A 27,977-nucleotide genomic window follows, 5' to 3' on the forward strand; every position below is an offset into this window, starting at 1 on the left:
AAATCAAAGAGAAACACAAGTTACATTTTTATAAATACCTCCTCATGCATAGGAGTAGAGGTGAATGAGTTGGCAGAGAAGCTGACTTAAACTTGCTCAGAGAGAAACGCTGTTGCTGTCAAACACTGTTTACATCACTAAGTCAGTTTAATGGTAACGGGATTGATCCAATAAGCCTATTGATAGAAGGTTTGTGAAGATATGTCATGCTCCTTTGTAAAACTATTTTGTAGTATTTTCAAAATACAAAATACAATATTATTTTATTTTGATACATGTGTGGTTGCTGTATTTTGTAGTTCATTTTGATACATGTAAAATTGAGGTACATTGGTATTTTATTTTAAAATATATTTAAATCCCTGATTACAATGATTATAAACTTTATAATTAGTCTTTTAGTATGCCCTCAAATGATTCTTCTTTTTAAATTTGCCTATCAAGGTTGTTTTTTTTTTATTGATACACTGAATAAAAAGTCATGTTAAGAGCATATCTCCTCTTTGTTGTTGTTGATTCAGAATAGTGTGAATTGTTCAGTAACTCACACGCACAAAAAAAGAAAAACACACGCTGTTGAAGAGATTTAAAAGCTTCTAGTCACAGGGGTGAATCAAAATCCCCAGCAGCACTACTGTGAAAAGCCCGTGCGCGTGTAAACTAGAGCACACACACGGTCGCCAACCGGAGTCGCTGTGGAGGGAAGTGAAGCGATGTCCCTTTAAGCGCAGACGGCGAGCGGAGCGGAACATCTGCGTCTCCTCCTCCGTGACACCGCGTCCTATGGCCGGCTTGACTCCGCCCAGCAGTCAGGAAGATACAGAGCTCTCTGATCGTAAGTGGCCGTGTAGAGCGAGAGCTGATACAGACGTTTGTGTTATTAGTCCCTGTTCAAGAGAATCAACCTGACTGACGCTTGAGCGGAATGTCAGATTAGCCAGCGTTTGGACGCGCTTCTCATCATTCCACGTTGCTTTATCGCGCACGAGACTGGGCGATAAGCAACATTTCCAGACTTCAATTAACCACATTCTATTACACTCCCAAATCAGGCTTTTCTTTGTAAGACAGTTTACACATACTGAAACAAAGTGGATTTAACAGTGGCTACGTGGTTTACCCGCACTCCAAGATGCTTCTGGTCTCCCAGCGGCTAGAATCACCTCGCATGGACCCATTAGTGAGTTTACGAGTTTCATATTATTGGATTGCTTTGAATCGATGTTCGGCTTTTACATCTTATGTGTTGCACTTTGTCAGTGCGCGCGCCTCGTACGCATCTCCACGCTGGCCTGTTTTTACGCATTCGTTTGCTTTTAAACTGTAACACCCCTGCTCTTACGCTTGAGGTCCACGGTGAAGTTTGGAAACTTGAGTAGAGAAATCCCAGGCTATTGTGTGCGTTAGATAAGGCAGACAGAGATTAGATGACAAGCTCGAGTGCTGCATCAAAGATTAACTGGCTCTGTCCGACTCATTTACGCGCACATTCTGAGCAAGTTGCATTTACCACACAATTTATTTTGTTGCTTGTCATTTTTATTTTATTATGACCTTTCTTTTTCATCTGAAATGAGATGGTGGCAGCTGAGTTATACAGGAGGTAACCTGTCTGTCTAATGAGCCTACTAGTAACGATTCAGTGTTACAAATAACTCCCTAATGAATAGTCGCTACTTGCTTCATAGATCCCTAATGAACTAAGCGTGCAGTTTATTTCTATTATCAGCTGAGTGGTTATTAGTCACTAATGGTATAGTGGCTAATAGAGGAATTACCGGTGGCGAATTGAGTAGGCTCTATTGGAATAAGTAGGCTACTTATAGATTAACGTGATTATAAGGGTGTGCATGATTGTGATTTTTGCTGAAAGGCTTGCCATAACACTAACAGTCTGCTTAGACAAACTAAAGAATAGCAGGTTCAGAGATTGTATATCCTATCAGCGCAGTCATTTAAACGGGTGCCTTGCTTTATCGATGCATGTGCGACTTGCCGAATGGCAAGCCCTTTGTTTTCATACATACGACTAAAGGCAACGCAGAGTCAGAGAGGTAGAAGCCTCACACTGTTAAAGCAGCATGTGGTCTGCTTGTTGGAATGAAATGGCATTTATCAGACCCTCAGCGGGGCTGCGCTCACTAACAAAAGACTGAAAACTGGGGGACTCGGAGGAGAGCGCGGCTCCGGGGCTGCGGGCGCTGTGTAAATCATCGCAAAATGAGCGATAATGTGAGTTTTCACTGTCGGAATTGCGGCTGCCTTTAAACCCAGTGTTTAACAGTTAATGTGGATTGCCGAGAGATAAGAGAGACAGACGGTGGCTGAAATGTGGGACAGGACTGCCAGTGTGTCCAGGATTAAGCCGCGCTATAGCGGAATACGTAATGGGATTATAAAGGTGGCGGAGGGCTCGTTCACTCACAGAATAAGAAAGACTAGAAGGCGGCGTGGATCGACGTTTTTCCACATAAACAACCGCAGAGTGTCTGTCTGTCTGTCTGTTTGTTTTAGTACACGCTTGAGATACCGTGTAATTCAGTTTCTTGTCAATCAATAAACGAGTCTGATTTACGCGCAGCCCCTTTTCTCTTTGTCGTGGATTTGCCCAAACGCATTTCCGCAAGCTATTATTGAATTTCCACAGATACAGCATGTTTATCACCGCTGGACAGTCCCATATTCTCACTCACAAGTTTCCCTGTAAGTTCAGCTGGGAGTTTCCTTGAATCGTCAAGCTCTGACAAATGAGAAATGTGAGAGAAAAATTGGACGTGATTGTTAATAAAATATGAAGTAATGCTGTTACTGATTCAATCAGACCTGTAAATGAAAGACGTTTGTTGACATGAGCCAATCATGAATTATTCATATTATTTTTAGGTGGTCCCTCCCACACTAACCTTGTTGATCCCAGGTTAAGGGGTTTGATCTTTTAAAGTAGGTCATTAAGAGAAAAAAGCTTGGTTAATAAATGTCATTTCAGACAAGCCAAGCTAAACTAGAGTCATCATACATGTAAGGGCTGCAAGATATATTGAAAAAATCTAACATTGCAATATTTTGTTCTGTGTTGCATATTGCGATATGAATACAATTCTATCAGATGACTTAAATATCTCTATTAGGAAAGAATTGATCATTTTAGATTAATTGGGATGATTCTGTAGGCGAGCACAACTGCATATAGTCTAATAAACAACTATAAATCCAACAGAGAAACAGATACAATAGAAAAAACAGTGATTTGCCGTTTTTTGTGAGCCTAACAGTATTCAGGTACAGTATAATAAAAACAAACCAATCAAATAAATCGTTATTAAAGTTACAAATGGTACAAATTCTTACTCCTGAATGTTTATAAAAATATTAAAACAGCCACAGGGCTCAAAAACATGCGAATGATAAATTATAATACAAGATTATCATTGTATATCCTGCGATTTGTCTATTGCAAATGATCACATTGCAATATTGATGCTGAAATGATATATTGTGCAGCCCTAATACATGTAATAAAATAGTAATACAAATAATTAATGTAATATTATATATATAGCCTGCACACTGGTCCAATAAAGCTCTTCTCCTCACCAAGGCTGAAAAAAAAGACAACAGAGTAAATTAAACATTTAAATATTCTCACAGAAAATCTATTTTAGAAGGAAATATTGTTTATTGTATTTTGGATGCAACTTTGGTGAGCAGAACAGACTCCTGTCTAAACTTTTGACTGGTGTATAACCAGTATTTCAGTAATAAATATGTTGATGTGCAGTTAAATATATAAAAATCCAGAGTTAGGCTAGTTGTTTCTCTGGCATCTAGAATTCACAGTTGTAGATTTCCCGCACCGGATCTTTCTGCTCCACTCAATTTGAACTGATCTGTGGCCAAATGAGTCAGTGCTCTTTGAAGCTGCTGTTGACGGATGAATAAAAGGGCCAGAGTGGAATGCGCGCGCCACTCTTCAGATCTCGTGCACGCACTGAGCGCTTCACTGTAACGCGAGCAGCACTTGTGAATACACTTGGATCTCACCTCAAAGTTAGGTGAAAGTTTAAAACAACACATCCAACTTTTATCTTACCGACGTTCCTGGATGAGATCACTGAGTCAGGGCTTGTGTGAAGGAATTTAACTCTGAGGGTTTTTTTCTTTGTAGAGAGGCGATGTTTGTGAGTTCAAAAGCAGTCTTCAAAGAGTGAGACTCAGCACACCCTCATACCACAAAGTACGATCGCTCTGTCATTTTCCTCCGCTAACTAAGAATCGTTCTCAGTGCATCACCTTGAGGAACTCGTTTTTCCTTCGCGAGGAGACAAGGATGAAATTGTGCTGATTTGCAGAGCGAGCCATATGGTGGATCGAGGAGAGCGATAAGGATGGGAGGGAGAGATAGAGATAGCAGGGTGTTGAAGTGATTCTCATCTAGACAAAGAAAGATGAGAGAAAGGTTGTGCTGTCCTAGGCCAGATGTTTTGTTGTGGCAGTACTTGGGCATTTCTTCTTCATTGGCATAAGTGTTTATGCTTAGGATGGGCTTGAGTACTTTGAAAGTTAAATGAAGGATAATTCATGAAAATATGTTAATTGCATGTTGCTATTTTAAGAAGAAGTCTTTTTTTGGGAGACATACTGTGTGATTACTTTGGACATGTCATTTTTTTAATTATAGAAAAATAACACATGAAGTTTTGTTACTAAAATGTATGAATTAGAGCATGCAATTTCATACATTTTAGAATGTTTTGATAATTTTGGTTATAAAAAAGGTTGTCTGCTCATTTAGTCTTGGTAGGTAACGATAAATGAACTTTCTGTCCTTGAAGCAGGCTTGAAATAAAGGTGGTAAATTCTTGAGTTTTAAAGCTTCAAAGCATGTGATCAAAGTGTCATCTTCTGGAATACGTTCATCTACTTTATATGCACATTTATTTTGTGGTCTACAAACATTTTTTTTAGTAGATCAATATCAAAGTGTCAACATTAGTCATGTAGAAAAATACATAATACATTAGTTCACAGAGTGTTTCTTTTCAACGTGGGCATCTTGAGTCTTGTTTACCTTAAGATTTTACATACATATTTCAAAGAAAGCTTGTTAGTTTCAGCAAAGTTCTTTGGTATTTGTAACAAAAAAAAAGGAACTGAGAAAACAAAAGGGTGAATGAGAGGAAAACTCATGGGCTCTTGGCCCATGGAGGGAAACCCTCATGTGTTTCTGTTATCGCACTGGCTTCCTGAGTTAACGTCAGTTGGCAAGAAGGACAGATTGTGCGAGTTAAGGTGAGGAGAGGAGAGAAAAACTGCGTCACTGTGATCAGGCAAGACCTCATCAGGAAATAACAGTGTTGCCTAGGGATGAAAAACAAACAGGAGCACATTCAGAATACTGGCTCGAGTCATTTCTTTTCCTGCCTCCAACACTTTGCACAAAAACTCAGTCAGAGGTACTAGATTAGAGAACACTCACAATCCACATTAACTTTGTAAGTGACTCTCACCGGAAACCCTTGCGTCTCTCTGACACACTGAAGAAAGTGTACAAGCACCTGATTTTTTTATATATATTTTTTTTTGTGTGAGATGAAAGCGAAATCAGTGGCACAGCAGTGAAGGAGAAAATGAAGTCTAAATGTGAAAGCCCAAATTGCTGAATGAACCCTAAAAGCAGAGCCTGGCAACAAGGAAACATATGCCGGCACTAGAGAAAACGTCAGGGGATGTGAAGGCTATAAAGATAGAGGCTGCTTACTTTACCTCTGACAATCAACTACTGTAAAGCCCCCTGTGAACTCGGCATCTGTTATGGCTTGAGAGCCCAAAGGAACATCATTCATTTGGAGGATCATTTTAGCTGCATCAGCAGCAAGAAAAAAATGCTTTAAAAAGTTGCTTACTTTCCACACACTGATTTGGGAACAACCGCAGCCAAGTTTCTGTGCAGATATGTGAGAAATTTATGACTGGTTTCAAAGCTCTGAGCAGAGTTGTTCTCTTTCTCAATGTTATTGCTTATCCACTGAGGGTGAATAAGGCTAACAGTTCATTTGATGTGATGCCATCTTCGGTGCATAATTGCAGATCTGACCTCTTTATTTGTTGTTTTGCATATTTTAGCATCTTTTGATATCTGTCAATCAATAAATATATCCACCTTTACTTTTATTTTATGACTTTAGGGTCAACTCAAAACTTTCATGACTTTAGGTCAACTCAAAACATTCTTGATAGTCTAAAATTACCTAACAATGAACAAAATCTGACAAAATAACAGTTTTTAAATGTACCTCTATTATCTAATAGTTCAGCTAAACTCGGTGTCTGCAGAAGAATATTATTGCCTGCTCCTGCATCACTGTCTTTTTAGCTCCACCCTGTGATTTATGCATACAGTAGGTAAATAATGAGAGGCAAAGCAGGCCTTGCCAGAAACCAAATGATAAAGATGGCTCTGACAATAATTTCATATAATTACAGACGTTACAGTAGGCTATTTCACATTATCATTGATCTGCAGTTATAATCAAATCATGTTTATAGAAAAGTTAGTAATAAACATTTATAAACAAGTATTTATGTGTATAAAGCATCTGTTTTGTGAGAAGTGCTTCTCATATGGCATGTGAACAACCCTTACAGCTTTACTTTGACATGTCCTCAAGCAAGAATGACAGTGTCTGAATCTTTCTGTCATACACCATTTAGTGGAAACACAAGCCTGATAAAGGTGACCCGTACCGTACTGTACCACTCAATGGAAATGGTCCATAAGACTCAGTTCTTCAAAGAGCCCAAAAACATGAGGCTAGGTCAGTTGAAGATTCTAAGTTGGTCCTCCTCCAACTTGTCTGTAAGACAAGACTTGTATATAAGAAAGTCTTTTATATTGATTTGCTGGATCTCTCCATGAATATATCCGTAGATGAGGAACGGTGTTAAGGAGAAAATAAATAAACATCAAGATGCTGCCAATGCCAAATTGTGGAAAGTCTTTAAATGGCTTCTGATCCCAGCAGTAGTTCTTACTATCAGCGCCAGTAAGATCTTGGTCCTTTGTTGACTTCAGTCTACTGCAGATTTATTTACAAACAAGGCACAATTAGATGCTGGATTTTCAGGAACATTAAAACTAAAAGATGATGCTGCGCTTTGATGCGAAAATAATGGCACCCCACACAAGTATGAATAACTGGATTTATTATGTGGTCACTGGGTCTGTCTGTTGTTATCCTTCATCTATGAAGATGTAGACCAGGCATGTCCAAGCTCGGTCCTGGAGGGCCGGTGTCCTGCAAAGTTTAGTTCCAACCCCAATCAGACACACCTGGGCTAGCTAATCAAGCACTTACTAGGCTTTCTAGAAACATTCGTGCAGGTGTGTTGAGGCAAGTTGGAGCTAAAATCTGCAGGACACCGGCCCTCCAGGACCGAGTTTGGACACCCCTGATGTAGACTGTCAAACATACATCGGGAAAGTGACATTAGTAGGCACACAGCTGTTCTGACAAAAATTTGATTCAATATTTTATTGAATGTTTATTATTCAGCCGACAACCTGACACAACTTTTCAAAAATGTGTTCAGATGAAATGGGCAAAAACAGAAAAGTACACTGCATATAATTTCTACATTATTGTGTTTTTTGATATCAGAGAATATTGCAGAATAAGCAAAGGACACTTAATGACCCCTTTAGTGAAACATGAATAGTGAAGGTCACATATAAAAAAAAAGTTAAAACAATGAGAAATGGAAATCTCCACATAGTCACTGAATGACATCACCCTTACAAATTTGCTCGGACACAGTTTGTTCTGATTATTTTCTATTGCTCTAGGGGAACAGGACTGTTTCCTTGGCTAAGTAGCTGTAATGGTGTTTGTGTGCATGCTTAGCATTCCATTTAGTCTCTGTCGTTTTCTTTGTGTGTGTATCTTTCTCATTTGCATGACTAATTCAGTAGCATACATATAGAAGATCATTCAAGATCATTCGATTCCCTCTCCTCTCATTATCTGACTCTGTTGCAACACTGTCTGTCCATAGTCTCACCGCATGGAATACAGGTCTTTGTTTGGCACCAGCAGTGGCTTCCCGCTTGCATCATCATTACACTCGCAGACTGTAATGAACCTGTGGCTCCTTTTGGAGAAAGCAGGCATGTACTCGGGGTAGATGAGATACAGTTTGTTTTACCTTCCACCATAAGCCCTATAAGAAGCTAACAGTGATGAAATTAGCTGCAACCCTTCTTTGATCAGACACATAAAGCGAGAATATTGAATAGTCTAGAAAGCAATGCCAGAACATCGCTGCAGAAAGTGCATGTACTGTTGAAGGGCAACAAGACAGTGATTGAATGGGTGACAAAAATGTTCACTGCACAGCATATGATCGATTAGCCACATTTTAACGCTTCCCTTCCTAATACAAACATTCGCTTTTAGGCGAACTGTCATTTTGAAGGCTGCTTTAAACTATATGTTTATGCAATGATTGTGCAGTGTGATCTCAAAGAAATAGACAAGGCATGCTAGGTTTAGATATTGGCTCAATTACAAACCCTCAATGTTTACATTGTTTGGACTTATTCAACATACACTACTGTTTTAAATATTTTTTAAATGTAATTTATTCCGGTGTTCTGTTGACTTGTGTTACCTTGTCAGATTGTACTACCTCCCATTAAAAAAAAATAAGTGGCACATTTTGGTGACGCAATATGCTACCCATCAGATTTTGCTACAAGTGTAAATTTTAATGTAGAGTAGTGTGATAGAAAAATGTAGTATTGCCCTAACCTACCTAATCCCTAATCCCAACCTCAGAACCATTCACTGTGACAGTGTTAAGGTTGGCTCATACTGCTTATACTGTGTGGAGTGATCGCCGTGACCCACGGTGCATTTCTTGCACGTTGCCATGCATTTATACTACTGCTTGCTGTTTGTTTTGCTCTGCAATAACACTTCCAGAAACGCTAGTTGGCAGTAGGTTTTTATGTTCCTCTGTGTTGAGTTTTTACGGGGTGTTGTGTTTTATCTGAATACTACCTTAATGTACAAGTAGCTAAAACTCGCTCATTCTGAGGCAGAAGCCAGCAGATGTGTAACAAATTTAATCAAAGGTAAACACAAAACAGTGACTCAACACTTGTAAAACGGGACTCGACACTTGTAAACATTCGCTCCATTGGGCTTGTGCAACTCTCACCCCCGCCCACACTCATCACCGATTTCAAGTCGACCAATCACAGAGCTTGCACTATGCGTCATTGCAACGTGTAGCTAAATTTTTTGAGAGGTGCGTGTCTGCGTCAGCCATGGCGAGGGCTATTCCACAGGATGAAGGCTGCACCAGAGCTTACGCGTGTGCTTGATGCAGAAGTATAAATCAGCCTTAATCTGATGGGTAGAATAAAATATCAGGACACCGGTCAAACTTTACAGGGTTTCATTACGCAATGTTAGTTCATCTTAGTTATCACATTAACTAAGTATAAAAGGTGCTTGTATAGCATTTATTAATTATAGTTCAACATTTACTAATGCCTTATTAAAATCCAATTTCATGCTTGTTAATAGCGCTGGGCCGATAAACAATATTATATCAAATCGCGATAAAATTTTTACTTTTTTATTTGAATCTTCAAGTGTGCTGATATTAGAGACGTACTGAATTTTTGGCCGCTAAAAATGTATCATTTTGTTTAAATGTATTGTTCATTGTTTGTTCATGCTAGTAAATGGATTAAATGATGTTTACGAACACAACTTTATAAGTGTTACATTTATTCCTGGGATGGCAAAGTTTTAAATATTTACTATAACCTAATGTATCCTTGCTGAATACAAGTATTAATTTAACAAAAATAAAGGTCTTACTGACCCCAAAATTTGAAGCCGTTTTCATCACAATCAGCAAGAAAATCATCTGGACCAATTCCTTCATCTCTTTGTCTCATTACTGCAGTTCTTGTGGACCAAAAAAACCCCAAAACATATGCTTAAACACTAATAGTCTGTGTTCCATTCTCCTCACACATCTATACTTAATTACACTGAGATGTGATAAAAACGTGTGACACCGACAGGACAGGCCCTTACCATCAAGTTTGTGAGGCTTCAAGCCAACACCAAATGAAAAGGCAATTATGCTTGAATTGAACAGAGCGGCTATTAATCACTTATATCAATTATAAAGACTCCACCCTTCTACTGACTGGGGTCACCAAGGTCAAGAAGACCATGCTCTGTGGATGAAGATGGCTGGAGACGCTTGTATATGTGTGTGTAACCCGAGTCACTGGGCAAACCACAGTCTGCCTTGGTAAAACATTATGTCTGGATCAGGTTACTCAATGAACCCTACGCCACAATCTGTTACTATGGGCTTGCAAACGGACACCTGTGTTCCAGTATGGGACCATTACTGCCATAGTGGCACTCTCACTGACCTCACCGCTTACTGAAGAAAAAAAAAGATGAATTAAAGGAAGGAAGGAAGGAAATGAAAAGAAAGATGCATGTGGGTGTATTCGATGAACGCAAGAGGAACAATGGAAAAATCCTAGAAAAAGTAGGTGTCTATCCATCTTCACGAAAAGCAAGCAGATGAAAGTGGCAAGCACACACTTGTGATCAAACGTAGATGCACACACACAGCCTCTGTTAATGGATGACACAAGGGAGGAGGAAGGAGGAGGGAATGACCTAGAATACCACTCGCAGACAAGACAACAACGAAACAATGCAGAAGACAGCCCATAATGCTCACTAATTCGCCACCGTAACCAGATAGATCGTTAGCCCAATCGCCTACGCGCGGCAGTCATGGATCATTTTAATTCCACATATATTACTTGGTTTCTGTCACCGAGCACACACATGGATAAAAATGTCTTTGTGTATGAATAAATAAAATCCTTCCCCTACCATCTCCACTAATTAATAATTTACACCCTATTCCATTTGTATCCCTTAGAAAGAAGTAGGAAAAAGATCGCACTTGTGAAAATCTGCCAAGGTTACTACGACAACTGCTTCTGGGAATGAGTGCATTATGAAGTGCCAGGAATTCTGGGTATTTTTACTTTGGACCGCAGATGAAAGCGCAGCCGTTCGCGTGCATTCTAATGGGCATGATCACTGTCTTGCAGGACCATTCATCACGGTGTATCGCAGTGACGCGTTCAAACGAGAAACATTTACTTGTCCTTTTGTTGCAACAAGATTTCTTTTGAAGTCTTGTGAGTCGCAGCACTGATTAATCTTCAGATGCATCTGCGTTCAGCTGCACACTTGGAAGAACTTTTAGCAGTCTTACGTTTCTCTAGAAGTCAACATGGAATCTAAGCTTAGTCTATTTACATTCTTAATACGTTTTTCGGGTCTTTTCTTTTCACATGACAGCAACAAGCCCTCGTATTTTTCAACCCTTGTTTGTCAAGCCTTTTTTGGCTCACTGAATATCTTAATTCATTCAGCAATTTTTCATATTTCATTAAAGGAACACTCCACTTTGTTTTAGAAATAGGTTTATTTCACAACTCCCCTAGAGTTAAACAGTAGAATTTTACTATTTTTGAAACCATTCAGCTTATTTCCAGGTCTGGCGGGAACACTTTTAGCTTAGCTTAGCATAAATCATTGAATCGGATTAGACCATTAGCATCTCGCTCAAATTAAAAAAGTGTTTTTATAATTCTACTATTTAAAGCTTGAATCTTCTGTATTTACATCAAGTTAAAAGTTGCCTTTTTTCATTCTGGCATGATATTACCTGTGATAATGATATTACGGAGCACCTGAAAACAGTCCTCAGCTAGGTAACTAAGTAATAGCGCTGTATAATATCATGTGCCTGCTGCAGCCATGGTACTTCAGCAAAGTTCATTGATTATTACATCAGAATAAGAGTAAAGAATCTATCCAAAAAAGACCTAGAAAGTGGCAGCTTTCACATTCCGTCAGTCTTTATACGCAATGTAATTGCAGAAGAGTCAATCTTTTAATAGGAAAATACATAAAAATCTTTTTTTTTGTTTTTTAATTTTTTTTTTTTTTTGAGCGAAATGCTAATGGTCTAATCCAATATAATTATTTATGCTAAGCTAAAAGTGCTCCCGCCGGACTCTAAAGGCTGATTTATACTTCTGCGTCAAGCGCACATGTATTCTCTGGCGCAGCCTTCATGCGGTTGCATAGCCCTCGCTGTGGCTGGCACTGACGCTGACACGCACCTCTCAAAAAATGTACCCACTCGTCGCAACGACATGTAGCACAAGTTCGAGTCCCATGTAGGAGCTACAGGTGAAAACTTTTCATCTGTTTTGCATTTACCTTATGATTGCACATCTGCCAGTTGCTCACAATGAGCGCGTTTGAGCTACTTGTACATTAAGGTAGCGTTTAGAAAAAGCAAAACGCCCATGAAGAAACTCGACACAGAGGAACATAAAGACCTACTGCCAGCTAACCTTTCTGAAGTGTTATTGCAGAGCAACACAAACCGTACACAGAGGTATAAATGCATGACTATGCGCAAGGTAGATAGTGTCACTTGACACAGAAGTATAAATCCGCCTTAAGATTGGCTGAATGAATTAATAAATGGTAAAACAGGGGCTGTAAAATGACCCCATTTCCAAAACGAATGTCAGAGTGTTGATTTCATTAACATGGATTGGGCTTATAAAAACAATTTAGCAAATGCTCACTAATGACCTGAAGAAATTTTATTGTTGTTAGATTACCAAGTGTGACACAAATAGCAAAATTAAAGGTTTTCTGTGAGTCAGCCTCTGACAAAGTATTGACAGTTTCAGAAAGATGTGTCACTCCAATATTGTAATGGCTCAAGTGCAATAAAGAACCACCAAACCCAATAAAGTTTTCAATTGCAGATTAGTATTATCATATATTTAATCCAAAATGGGCAGCTAAGTGCTATTTCTACCTAAAACATGCGTTCTTTTGTGACCACAATTTCATTTAGACCCTCCCTTTTATTTGTCACTTTTGCATCAGCGCTCAGTGCCACATACAAGTACTATTAAATAATGAACCCATTTTATAACCCATGTTATGTTTTGGTACAACACAGCAAAATTACATAAAAGTCTGAAATAAACATTCATTTATTAATTTTCCTTCCACTTAGTCCTTTATTTATATGGGCTCGCCACAGCGGAATGAACCGCCAACTATTCCAACATATGGTTTACACAGCGAATGCCCTTCCAGCCACAACCTAAAACTGAGAAACACCCATACACTCTCACATTTACACACGCACTCATACATTACGGCCAATTTAGTTAATATAATTCACTTATACCACATGTCTTTGAACTGTAGAGGAAACCCACGTGAACATGGGGAGAACATGCAAACTCCACACAGAAACACCAACTGGCCCAGCCAGGACTCGAACTAGCAACTTTCTTGCTGTAAAGCGACAGTGGTAACCATTGAGCCACCGTGCCGCCCTGAAAAAAAACATTATCAAAGGAAGGATAAGGACTACACTCCAGTAGTGAGACATTTTTAACCACATTAAACAGGCCGCATAAAAATAATAGAATTTTTTTTTCTCATCTGTGATATACGAGTTGGAAACGTAGAACGTTTTGAATGACAGCAATTCATTTCTATGGAAATCCATAGCACTTTCTGAATAGTTCTGTGCACATTTTTTAGCTTGATTGCATGCAGTAAGTCAAGAAACCAGACAAGCAAGGTGTAAACTACATGCGTTTAATATAAGAGCTACAAACATAGACAGTCCTAAGACTTATAGTCTTGGATATAGACAACAAAAGCAACAATAAATAAAGTGCTTATTGTCAAATCATTTATGTTCTAGAAAGTCTGCACACACCACTGTGTCTCTGGCTCTTGTGGGTTTTTTCCCCTCCTCTGTTTAAGTTATTTTTAGAGAACATGGGAATTGAGAGCGTGAGATGCTCATTTCGGTGGAGGGCCAAGCTCATGTCGCACTGTGATTGCATTCCAGCGACAGACTCTCTTTATGACAGGAAAGACAAGAGGAGAGGGAGAGAGAGAGAGAGTGTGTGTGTGTGAGAATGAGAGAGAGAGAGAGAGTGAGAGAGAGATGGATAATGAATCATTCACTACAAAAACCATTTAAAAATCAGTCATACTTGTCTGACTCTCTTCCCTCGCCTGCATTCTTCAGCCATTACCAGAATATTAAAACATTTGTTTCCAGAAGCAAACTGAGAATTCCTACTAGGGCTGGTAAAAAGGGCTGTAAATCTGATTGTGTGCATGGTGGAGGAGTCTGTATGTACTGCAGGTGGCGGCTAGAGGGGTTTTATAAGTATCTTAACCTCCTGTCCCATGAGCCCTAGAAACGGATGATGATGTAATTGAGAGCCGGGTCATTAGGTAAAGCTGGGTTTGCCAAAGCTCTGGATTTCCATGGCACAGTTCACATTTAACTGGATGCTTTCTCTTAAACACTTTAGGGAAATTTGCTGGGAGTTTATATACTCAGTGTGCGAATTATACATTGACGATCGGGGGGGTCAACTTTTTCAGTAGTAGTTTGGTAATACATGCTTCAGTGAATCTAATTCATGAATGTATTTAAATTCTAATCTAATTTAGTAATAATCTATTATCTAATTTAAAATTAATTAAGTTTTCAATGTTTTGAGGGAGATTTAGTGACTATTTTAAAGGTTACTGTAGGTCAAACTATACAAATTATGTGTCTGTTTTTTCTTAGTCTGCATGCAGATATAAACACCTATTTTACAAGAAACGTCTTTTGTGAATACTTAAGATGTCTATCGGTGCTCTAGAACTGTCAGTTTCAGACTGTTGAATAATATTTTGTTTTTATATTGATTGGCGCGATTATGCCTTCACAATGGTATAAACTGTTATAGCAGGATCAAATGTATATTTATATTATACATTTTTTAATTATTAATATTTAAGATACAGATCTGAGATGAGAGAGAACTATTTCTTACTAATAAATGCCCCAAACACCCCTGTAATTCACACCCTGTATATACATGATTTTCTTAAACAGATTTTTTTTGTTGAGTCTAAACATCTTACATTATTTAAGGGTGTTTTCACACCTGCCATATTTAGATAGGTTGAATCGCACTAGGGTTCATTTTTCCTCTTGGTGCGGTCCGTTTGGGCAGGTGTGAATGTAGCAATCGCACTTGAGTGCGCACCAAAAAGCGGACCAAAAAAAAGTACCAAGACCTTCTTAAAGAGGTGGTCTCGGTACACTTTCAATCGAACCCTTGAGCAGTACGTTTGTGGTGAGAACATGATCCAAACTAAAATAGACGCAACTGCAAAAAGTACTGCACCTTCTTGGACTAATCCAGCTGCTGTAGTCCAATGCACTGTCCCATCATATGGGGTGTGGAGGAAAAATATTTGTCGACAGGGTTTACCAATAATTTTAAACGGAGAGAGGGAAAAACATTACCTGATGGATTGTTGGTAATATTTCCGGAAGATGACCATGTCGCAGTTTAGCTAAACTAATTCATGCCTCCCCCTGAAGTGACTTGCGATGCGCCTTCGACCTTTGGAATGCATTAAAACATTGTTTTTTTCAAGCCGCAGCTGCGCTTCATTCTACATCTAAAGTGATGTATACAAACTAAATACAGTAGTAAACTATGACCAGGGACACAATCAGCCAGCACAGTCATCCCTCCATAGTAAAAAGCCACATTTTGTGTCTGTACTTTGTTTACTTGCAGGAGTTCCATTGGCATTTTCCCGCACCTTATTTCTGACCAATTGAAAAGCAGTTTAGGAAATACATTCAACAACGTCTGGCCAATGAGTGATGTAGATTTTGTCACATGACTGCATTTTGGCACTTTACAACTGGTTCGGACCAAAGCGTGATGTGAGTGTGATGCGAAAAGGACCCAAAAACGGCATAAAAATGCTACAATGTGTCATTTGTTGCCCTTGGTCCGGACCAAATGAACCGATGTGAAAGCACCCTAAAAAAAAAGAAGCATTTTCTAGCAAGTGTGAACTTTTGTTTTGATTTCAGAAATAATAAATAAATAATAATAATAAAAAAAATATATTTAAAGTGAAAATAATCTGCCAATGAAATCTTATTTCTAACCGAATACAATATAATTTGACTTATTTCACTTGTAGGAAATCTAAATCAGTTCATCTTTTGGTTACAGGGATCAAACGGTTGTGAACAGAGGACAGTCGTTTGTGCACGTATATTTTTCCATCTAGTTTTTATCATGCACACCCTAAAGTATTTTTGAAGGGGTTGCTCTAATGGCTTCAATCACTGTTTGGCCCAGATTTCCTAAACCCCGGAGAGCTCTGAGATGAATTAATTCGCTAAAGACCCTGCCGAAACCACGAAATAGGCCGAGACATCAAAGTGGTGGATTTCTTGTGCGTTTGTTATCAGAAATTAGTGTATCTTTAAGTCAGCAGTGGTGTTTTGCACGTTTTTTAGGAATGAGCAGCGCTCGGGTTTATCTGCTATCAATTTGACGTGTTGCTCATAAAGAGTTTATTGTTACGGTAAACATTCCCATAATTTGTGTCAAAAGCAAGCTCCCTAACGACCGGGAAGACAACAGCAGATGAGATTCACTTCAGTTACTTGGCTGTCAAATGCAAGATCAATATCTATCTTGATACAGGTGAAAATTTCCTCGTTGGAAACAAAAAGCTTATCTCACACTTATCTCCTCAGAGTCGGCTTTATTCTCTGCGAGTAATTGGCTTTGAGTCGAGCCGTATCCAGCATGTCTCTGTAAATGACGCTCTCACAAGTAGCGTAGCGGCTGTCTCGCAGTGCGTTTCAGTGTTGTTTGCTGTTGCGACAGAGCTGTGGGTGGAAAGGAGGAACATATTTCTACCTCGCTCAGACGTCCAAAACAAACAGCATTATGAAGGCTGGAGCTACTCTCTGTTAGGACCAAAATTCCACAGCTACCACGGAGCCAGGGAATCTCTCTCTCTCTCTTTTCTCTCTCTCGTTTCTTCTCTCACTGAGATTTAAACATTTTTTCCAAGGGATTTTGAAGGGATTCTTTGGCCAACATCAACAGTTGCGCACCTTGTTCTGTTGCAATAGCAATAGGTATCGCTGTTTCTGTTCAATAGGACAATCGTCTGTCGGTGAAAGGGAAAAATTGGTGGGGGGAGAGGTGGGTAAATAATATTAGCTTTGTAAAGCTTCCACTACATCTGCTTGACAGGGCATTCACACTAATCCTAACAGCTGTCTGAACAGAGCAACATGGGGACGGGGGCTTTATTGACAGGTTTTTTCCAGAGGTTCAGTCAAGGTAGAGCAGTGTCCTGAAAGAAAAAGTGTGAGGGAGGAAATCAGGTCTGTCCTGTGTGCTACAAGCTGAGGTTGAATTAGTATGATAAACAAGCCCTTAGGTTTGTGTCACTACCTATAATAATTGATTAATTGGGTAGATTTGGGCCAGTTTAAACGTATCATACGCTCATGTACACTTTTGAAAACAGTTGTGCGGCTTAATATTTAGTGGAAAATTGTAAGATACTGTTTAAAGTGATAGTTCACCCAAAACTGAGAATTTACTCGCACTGTAATTGTCACAAACTGGTTTGACTTTCTTTATTCTGTTGAACAAGAATGTGTTTTGAAGAAAGCTAGAAACTTGTAACCATTGGCTTTCATAGTATTTGTTTTCCTTCTATGGAAGTCAATGTTTGCAGACTTTCAGCTTTCGTCAAAATGTCTTTGTTGATGTTTAACAGAATAAAGAAATTTCTAAAAGATTTAGATTCACTTCACTTATGTAAATAGTGAATAATAATCATTTTAAGATCCATTCATTTGAATTTGTTTTTTAACAATGTAGACGTCCTTGCTGCCATTTTGACCAATTCAATGCAGCTTTACTGAATAAAAGTACTGATTTTTCTTGTAAAGGGCCTTGAAACCCCCTGTCTGAGCAGTGTGTTTTAACACCTCTAGTTTGAAAAAAGTCAGGAAAGTGGGTGAAGTCAGTTTTGTTTAGGTGGGAGTGTCGAGTGGCGATAGAGGGAAGGGTTTGCATGAAAAGGGGAGTTTCATTACGTGCACTACAGCTGATTTTCACACCAGCAACACAAAACACAGACACAGGAGAGATAGACAGTAATTCAGAGAGCAGCGTTTACAACAGATCTGAGAGCTGTGTGGAAGTGGAGGATTTTCAGTCCTTAATATTGTTGGGATATTACTGTAAACTTAGTAACTAAATCTTTTTGACTAAGGTATGCCTTAAAAAATTGAAAGAGTACCGCTGACGATACTAACTAACTTTGACATCTGAATAAACATAAACAAAGAACATTGATCACACACTTACCAAATCTGTAGAGAGAGGACAATCAACACCAACTGGAACCGCATCTTTTTTCAAAAGAAGACGAGCGCTAAATCCGGATTTCACCATTTCCAGATTCAAAAAGCTCTCGGGTAAAATATGTTCCTTTCAAACATATTTTTGTTGCGTGTTAGCAGATCACTGTAATCCACATATGTGGGTCCACACACGAGCTGTGCTTTCATAGTGGGGAAATGGAAACAAAACCTTTGTTGCAGCACATTTATAAACACTATAAACAATGCAACACTGACGACCCATGTCTCCGAACAATTCTTCGACTAGTTTTATTTACGGTTGGCAACACAACGTGGCGTCTCTCTGAACATTGTAACAGGTAAAATGAATCTTCGAAGCTATATCATGCTTATTAAAAAAGTTACATCTCATTCACAATAGAGCGCGCTGATTGGTTCGAACAAAGTCTTTCTTGTGAATTAATGAAAGTATGTTTTGAAAACTCAATGACGTCACTTTGTACCGGCCAGTACAGACAGCCAATCTCCACAATGGAATTTACACAATCTTCTTATTGCCGTGACGTTGCTTCAAAATTTGGTTTTAAACCGGAAGAACGAATTTGCTCTAAATAATTTTTACTTGTTAAATAAATATGTGTCCTAATAGTATTTTTAGCGATAATGGGACATATTTATGACTGTCAACATCTCAAAAAAACGTGTTTTGGTCTTTTGTGACTCTTTAAATAAAAACAAAACTCTCCAAACGTTTGGATCATTGTCTGTAGAGATGATCCAAATGACTTACACAAACTTGAAAAAATTCATTAAAACTCAAAACCCAAACCCTGCTCTTATAGATACAGGCATCTGCAATTACTGATGAAATGATCCCAGCACAACTTTGTCTTTTCCAAGATAATCAGCTCTGCCTGTTGCAAGATTATGTAAGCCGAAATATGATTAGTATAATTGGACAAATGTCCGTTAATAGTTTAATTATATTTCCACCCTGAGGCAGTTTGATTTGGGAACACTTCTCCAGGACTTTCTAGCTGATGATACTATTTCTCTTCGCTCAGGTTAGATCTTTCTGGATTTCTCTCTCTCACTCTCACTGCTTTCTGTTATAACAGCTGGGCTAGGCAGGCTTCTCTATGCTGCCACATCAGGACCTAATAAATGTGCCATACGCTCATTGATTTCCCTGTGCATGTTTGTGCAGCTGCTGGTAATGACATCACTTTCTGCGTACATGTGCTTGTGTAGGAGTCAATGAGTGACACAGCTACATGTGTTGCTCTTCAGTAGGAACCAAACGAGGTATTTCAGGGTAGAAGCCATCATTGCCCCCTTCAGCCACCCAGTAAGTGGTAGCATCGCCTGTGTTATTCAACAAGACTAAATACCACTCAAGCAACAGAGGCACTTTCTCCCATAATGCTCCCTGTTCTCTGACCTACTGACACAACAAAATATTGGCGGCGGTGCAGTGGTGCAGTCGGTGTGTGTGTGTGCGTTTGTGCTGATACAAAGCATTTTTGTTTTTCGCCATCCCCCTTTAAAGAGTTGCTGGCTGCAGGAATACATTCCTCTTCTTTTTATCTGTCAGACCTCCCCTCCTCCCTCTCCTCACCTCCTCCTTTTTCCCACTATGTTAAATTGTTGTGACACTGTAGCACTTGAGCGTCTGGTGTTAAAATATTCCTTCTTAATGACAAATGAACATGTGGATAGATTCCTCTCGCTGGCAGGTCATTAACATTTGACACATTGGAAGCGGCGGCGGCGCGGGTACAGTTCTCTCTGCATTGCAATGGGGTGATTGCGACGCTAAGCGCCTGGAGTATTAATGCATTTATTCATTCCATCAAATCCCTCTTCATACAGATTATCAGACCTCTCTTTAAGCAAGAAGACGATTTTTATTTTATCCCACAAGTTAACAACTGTCTCAAGTATGTGTGCGCACACTCAAGAGGTTCTTGTTTCTCGCCTTATTGCTGTGATTTTCTTTTTCGATGCGTCTCAGGCTATCAGACGTAAATGTCAAACCATCTAAGTGCATGATAGGCATAAATATTACAACATATGGAAATAAGGTCATTATGAGTAGTTCTGAAATGAATCAGATCTGTTTTCTGCTGATATACTGTATAAGACTGTAGGCTGATTTAAAGCAATCACATGGCGATTTGTTACTTTTTGATTTGGTGGCTATTTCGTATTAATTTGTACAATCTCAGTCATATATTTTAGTTTGATTTTATTTATTTATTTTTAGTCTTCCAATAAGCGGTAGGGCTAGGGGTGTGGTTTAGGAGAACATATTCGCTTAAAAATTGTACTTTTGTCTGCACCAACAGCTTAGTTGTTAAGTGCGCAGACATCTAGCACCATGGCACCATTCGATTCCCAGCTTGAGGTCCTACACTGATCCTTCTAGTCTGTCATCTCCTATCATATGCCAATAAAAGGCGAAAAACCCCTTCAAAAAAAAAAAATTGTATATTTTCATATGAAATTAATTGTAGGACTTTTTGTAGGATTAATTGGGATCAGGCTGGCTGATTAGCTGGTTAGTTTTTTGCAGTTTGACTGATAACAGCATCTACTTATGTACAGATTTGACCATCATATGACCATATTAATTTGACTGCTAATACTGACGTTTTACTGGCTTGTCAATGTCTATTTTCAGATAGTGTTAAAAAATTTTTGTAAATATTTTTAGTTTATGTGTATAATAGTTGTTGTAAAAAATAAATATATTACAATCTTATGTCACTTAAAGTATTAGTGTTACTTAGTTACTTGTACAGTTGAAGTGTGAATTATTAGCCCCGCTGTATTTTTTAGTTTTGTTTTGATTAGGTTAATTAGGCAAATTATTTTATAATGATGGTTTGTTCTGTATACAATCGAAAAAAATTACTTAAGGAGGCTAATAATATTGACCTAAAATTATTTAAAAAAAACACTTTTATTCTAGCCGAAATAAAACAAATAAGACTTTCTCCAGAAGAATAAATATTATAGGAAATACTGTGAAAAATTCATTGCTCTGTTAAACATCATTTTTGAAAAGGAAAATAAAATTGACAGGAGAGCTAATAATTTTGACTTCAACTGTACGGGATGTATGTGTTATGCCAATGTTTTTATTTATTTAATTTATAAAGTGATATCGGCTTAAAAATGTAATCTGTTACTTTTTTTACACAATGCTGTGTACATTTAACTACATTATGTTATACCAGGTAAAATATTGGATTATATCAAACACTGACCACCTGACCACTTGTTAAGTGTGACGTCACACGAAGCAGCTTCCTGGTCCAAGCGTCAAATCAAACTGTATAGGGAGGCTCATCAAATGGTAAAAATAAACGTTTACAAAGTGATGTAATGCTTTTGAAAATCGCGATCACATTATCCATGTCTATTAACAGATGGCCAGAAAATTGCCTTTTTTTTTTTATAAATTGTTAAAATATTGGTGTTTGTGATGCAGCAAGTCTAGAGACTGTTGTGTACGACATAATTTGATATAAAATTCACTTTATTGTGTGATATGACTAAAAAGTGGTCATAAACAAATATTATATTACATAAATATCTCTATTCATATGAGTAGCAGCTTGCACCCGGAAACAGTATTTCATACGTCACTCATATGTCACGACTTAACAAGCGGATATTGCTTTTGGTATTGACTATTTTAAAAAGTAATTGTAATCAGTAATAATTTATAATTGCCAATATATAAAAATAAAAAAGGATATTTGTTAACCATAATAGAAGCCATCTTGTGGTACCTGTTTGTAACAAGAATATTCTGCATACGGCTTAAGGAAAGCTCTTTCATTATTCCTGTTTTAATAAGCATGGGCCTCACACTACATCTGGTGTGAGACATATGTACATCCTGGCTGGCTGCTGTAAAGGAAAAAAGGCTTTGGCAGCTTCTATTAACAAATGTTACTTCCAGTAGACATATGTGGCATAATACACCCAGTTCTTTAAGCAACTTTTTCTTTTACCTGCTCTGCTCCTGAGTATTTGCACAATTAAAGCAAACTTAAAAATAAGTGAATGTATTTGCGTTATATAACCAGTCACATTAATTTTAAAGTCAGCTTGAATTGAAAATGTGTGATATTAATCTTATTGTGAGCTTTTTTTTATTTGGACCACATGTCAAATCAGTCATAACACAATTTCCCAGATCTCAGGCTTCCAAAATGTCTTGTTGTGTAAATGAACACACAAGACACATTGAACGCTTGAAGTTTTGAGTTAAAAATTGTGTTGTGTGACCAGTGCAGTGCCAACATTTACAAATCCAATCTGATAGTACCAAATCCATACTTTTTTTCAATTAAATTTACACTTGAATGTACTGTATATCATAATAGAAAAGAAAAACCTGTTGCTTCTGATACATTTCACCAAAAGTGTTCAAATACTTTACTATGCCATGAAGCCACTAGTAATGTTGCGATCAAAAATAGTGACAAAAAGTGGCATTTTTAGTGCTGATGACATTGGCCACAGGACAATTCTAACATAGCAGCTGAAATTATTGGTAAACTTCACTATTAAAAATTGAGTTATCACTTGTAGGGCTGCATGATATTGGAAAAATCTGACATTGTGAAATGTACACTACCTGACAAGTCGTTTTAGTTTTAGGAACAAAAAATAATAACTTGACTTCTTGTTGATCATTTGGTATCAGAAGTGGCTTATGTGAAAGGCAAATGCCTCTAGATTACGCTTAGTTTACCAAAATAAAATATGATCATGCCTTGATTTTTAATTAATTAATTAGGACAGTAAGGTCTGACTTTGCTTAGATAAAAGTATTGTCATTTAACAGAAATGATGTACAGTATAAAATATAAAGTCATGATGCAGTGGAAAAAGAATTCATATTGTGTTTGACTCTCATGAGCTTGGAGGACAGCATCCATACATCTCTGCAATGACTCAAATTACTTCTTAATAAAGTCATCTGGAATGGCAAAGAAAGCGTTCTTGCAGGACTCCCAGAGTTTATCAAGACTCTTTGGATTCATCTTCAATACCTTCTCCTTCATCTTACCCCAGACATGCTCAATAATGTTCAGGTCTGGTGACTAGGCTGGCCAATCCTTGAGCACCTTGACCTTCTTTGCTTTCAGGAACTTTGTTTTGGAGGCTGAAGTATGAGAAGGAGCGCTATCCTGCTGAAGAATTTGCCCTCTCCTGTAGTTTAGAATGTAATGGTCAGCACAAATGTCTTAATACCTCAAGCTGTAATGTTGGCAACCACTCTGCAGATCTCTCGCATGACCCTTGAATGTAACTCCAAACCATGATTTTTTCTTCACCAAACTTCACTAATTTCTATGAGAATCTTGGGTCCATGAGAGTTCCAGTAGGTCTTCTGCAGTGTTTGTGATGATTGTGATGCAGTTCAACAGATGATTCATCAGAAAACTTCACCCTCTGCCACTTTTCCAAATGATCAACTAGAAGTCAAGTTTTTATTAGTTGCTCTCACAACTGGGATGGACGACAAGACTTTTGTCAGGTAGTGTAGATTATCTGCGATACATATTTTGTGATAAAGTATGGATACATTTTCACCAGATGGTTTGAATAGGTCTACTTGGTGAAAAAAAAACATTCATTTAGATTGTTTGGGGGGATTTTGTAAGAGTGTGAATCATGTATATAAAATAATAAAGAAATTGCAAGCAAGAGCAATTACAATAGAGCAAAGGAAAATGTCAAATAAACAGCTCAATTATTTAATTGAATAATCTAATGTAAAATAACATTGTAGGGTCAGTGTATTAATAATTCAGTAAAATTATTCTTCATTATGTTACAAATGTTGAACGTTATTGTGACCAAATGCTATACACTCTCTTAAAATGCTTTTAAAACGCATACAAATGATTAAGTATCACTCTGTTATGGTTATAATTTGCAATGACTCCACAAATCGCATGTATTCTCAATTGTTGATCAACCATAATCCCAATTTAACATTGCATATCCTGTGATGTGACAATTGCGGACACATTGCGATGTCGATGCTAAAACGGTATATTGGGCAGCCCTAGCCACTTGCATTGGTATTTGTAGACCTTTCTATATTTCTGTATATCCAGTCCAAAAATACAGCGTGATCCTTTCTTACGCTATCAGCTGAATATTACTTTAAGAAAAAATGACAAATGACATTTATGCTTTGACTGATTTTGTGATGTATTGCTTTTTTAATGCACTATGATGTGACAGCAGAGTCAAGAGATTGTCATTGGGATGGTACTGGTTAGCAGCAGTCAATAGCCGGCTCTATTTGACTTCGCACAATGCTGTTGGGAGGACAAGGCACAGACAGTGCTCAACAAGAGAAATCAAAAGCCTATGTGTCGTACAGGGACCTCCGATCAATAACCAGCTCTTCTCTTGCCCCTCAAGGACGTTATCTCACACACAAACACACACACACACACACTCACAAATACGCAGAGTCTAGGCCTATATGGCGCCGTTTTATGAGTGCTGTAATTACTGTGACGTGTTTAAGGGAAAGCTACTGAGAGGGAACCATTCATGAGATTTATTAGAAAGGGTGGTCCACCAGAAGAGATGGAAAGGTGGAGGACGGGAGGCCGAAAGAACAGATGACCGCATTCAGTTTGAAACGAAGAGATAAAGGAAGGAGGGATGGGGCATGCGAGGATGAAAGCGAGCGATGGAGGCTGCCTATTTGTGATGGCGGACATTGATCAGAGTGATCTCTGCTCTAGAGCGGAGCGACCCAACTAATGCAGGTCCATTATTTAGCCTGCAGAGATAAAGAGACAGGAGGCTTCTGAGGTGGGCGGCTAAGTGAGGAATGGAGGGATACACCTTAACCGCAGAGGACAAGTGTCCACTCAAGTGTGTGTGTGTGTGTGTGTGTGTGTTGAATGAGAAAGAATGAGCTTTGTGCAACTGTCAGTCTCTGTCTAGACTGTTATCCATTTAGAGACTGTTTCTGCTGTGGCTTGTAGTCTCTCCCTGGCTCCTTCTCTTCTTCTCGGTCTCAAAGTGGGGACTTTTCATTGATTTCTGCTGCTTTTATAGTAACCTAATGGCATTTTTGGTTGCCACACCTAAGCCTTACACAAACCTTGGTTGTTTTCATTTGCAAACTATGTAAGATGCTCTTGAGTAAGGTTTCATTGAGGGTTCTGTTTATGGTGCCCGCAGCAGGGTTGCCAGGTCTTTGCAACAAAACTTGCCCGATGACCAATCAAAACTAGCCCAAAAATATAGAAACTCAAAATATGTCATGACCTATTCTTGAATCACATTTTTTACATCGTTGTATGCATTATAAACAGTTTCTTCTTTAAATTAACTGTATATTAGTTGCTATAAAGATTCTGTTATCATAAAAATTATCTTGCCTTAAATTGATTGCACAGCTGACATGGTGTCATGACTTCCAGATGATGTCCAGTCGAAAAAAAAAACTGGTGGAAGGGAACCCCAAACTTATTTATTTTAAGTTAAAATATTTTCAAAATCTAGAATAAATGTTCAAGATATTAATTAAGTTGTAAATCAACGGACTTTTGCAGTTATTATTTAACAAAAAACCTGGAGTATCCTGCCATTCTGTTATTTTAGAAACAAAAAAATCAACAGCTCCTAGCACAATTTTTATCATTGATAGAATACAAATTAGTACAGTAACATATTTAATCTTATAAATATAAGTCTTTCAATAATCTGTGAAATAAACGAACATCTCATGGCAAATGGTTAAAAGTAGCCTAATTCTGTGGAAAAGCCATGTTGGTTATCTTGGCCCGCAGCTCTTTTAATGGTTTTCGTTTTCACCATTTACGCAAAATTTGACCCAAACATTGTCAGACATTTTAGGCAGCTACTTTATGAATTATTTGCAATTACCTTAGCTGGTCAACCTACTATAATGTTTAGTTTTCTAAACTATAACACTGCATGCTGAAAAATGAGCTTGCAGATAATATGGCTGCGCGATAAATTAAATTTCAAGCATGATGATATGTGCAAGAGCTGCAATTGTCATGTACATCTTGTCAGAGAAGTACGGCTCTGTAATCGAATGCATAAGGGCATTCTTGCATAGAAACTCCAAATACTCACTAAGAAGAACCCCAGGAAATTTCCAGAACAGCTATTAACAGCTGCTAAATAAACAGAAGATTTTTAATTAATAATAATTATTCCTTACATTTGTATAACGCTTTTTTGGACACTCAAAGCGCTTTACACATTTTTGAAGGGAATCTCCTCATCCACCAGGTTTAACGTCTCATCCAAAAGATGGTGCTTACTGAGCAGTATAGAGTCCACATGATTATACTGGGGCGTTAGGACCCACACAGGCTGCAGCTTGAGCGCCCCCTGCTGGTCTCACTAACACCACTTCTGGCAGTAACCTAGCTTTCCCATGTGGTCTCCCATCCAGGTACTGACTAAGCACAGCCCTGCTTAGCTTCAGTGGGCAACCATTTGAAAGTTGCAGAGAGCTAGCTGCCGGCATTGATTCAATGTGACTAATAAACACAAGGCTACAGTATCATCTCATAAAGGATTGATTTCAAACACTTGACTAAAGATATATAGTGAGTTTGGAAAAAGATCCTTTTAATAAATGTGATCTTTTTACGTACCTTCATATATAGCATCAACACACACATACCGTGGTTCACAGAGAAGTTATGCAGACAGCTTCCATAAACAGAAGGGTTATCTTCTGTTTTGTTATCACACAATTAGATAATCTACAATAGTGGACATGATATTGCTTGGTCAGTGTAATGCTGCTCCATATGAAAGCACATGCTGGAGGTTTACTACTGATTACAGAACCGACTTTATATGTGCAATACATTTTTATTAATTAATGTGCAGTCAAATTAGCTAAATTTCATTCACATTGTGCCTTTAAAAATAACCCATTGTCCATTTAAGCTCACTCAGAAGTCAATTTAAAACAAACCAGCTCTTCAATTAATTCAGATCACCATAACCTTGAAGAAAAATCTAACTTTTATAGCCTTGTGTGAAACTGCTGATTTCTTTTCAAATGTCTTGATCGGGTCAATGAAATTGAGTGATGGTAAATGTGAATGCAACTGTAGGTTTAACTGTTCCCAGTGCTGGCACACACACTGAAACCCGTTGTGTATCTTTAGTTCTAAAATATTGACTGAATTTTGAATGGAATACTTTACTAAAGTATCTTACAGTTTCTGCCATAAAGGATTTAGGCTATGTTTTTCTGAATTTAGCTTCGCATAAATGTATGAACAACACAGATGCTCTCAGCAATGCAGCACTGATATCATGTGTTATTGCTTTCCATATCAAAATTTAATTTGTTTTACTATATGTGTTGCTTTTGCCTGGATTTGTGTAAAGTGTCTGTTTCTGTGCTCAAATTGACAACTTGCTGAATAAATGAATTTAGATAGAGCCACCCCATATAATAACATAATGAAATGGATACCCCAGGTCAAGTTGTTTGCACTTGTATGCTGCTATTTACATGCAGGTTGTTGCATGCAGGC

The 27,977-nt window shown here is 38.1% G+C and overlaps 1 protein-coding gene across 1 annotated transcript in view; it reads left to right on the forward strand.

Annotated features, from left to right (window-relative positions):
* Positions 1-833: 833 nt before the first annotated feature.
* The window catches only part of si:ch73-211e3.1 (mastermind-like domain-containing protein 1), a 121,167-nt gene continuing 94,023 nt past the window's right edge, over positions 834-27,977 (forward strand). The window contains exon 1 of the mRNA XM_056461359.1: positions 834-1,180. Within this exon, the coding sequence (XP_056317334.1) occupies positions 1,133-1,180 (48 nt within the window). The 5' untranslated portion in view covers positions 834-1,132. The remainder of the gene's footprint in view (positions 1,181-27,977) is intronic.

The sequence above is a fragment of the Danio aesculapii genome, chromosome 7 (assembly GCF_903798145.1).
Source record: "Danio aesculapii chromosome 7, fDanAes4.1, whole genome shotgun sequence".
Classification (NCBI taxonomy): domain Eukaryota; kingdom Metazoa; phylum Chordata; class Actinopteri; order Cypriniformes; family Danionidae; genus Danio; species Danio aesculapii.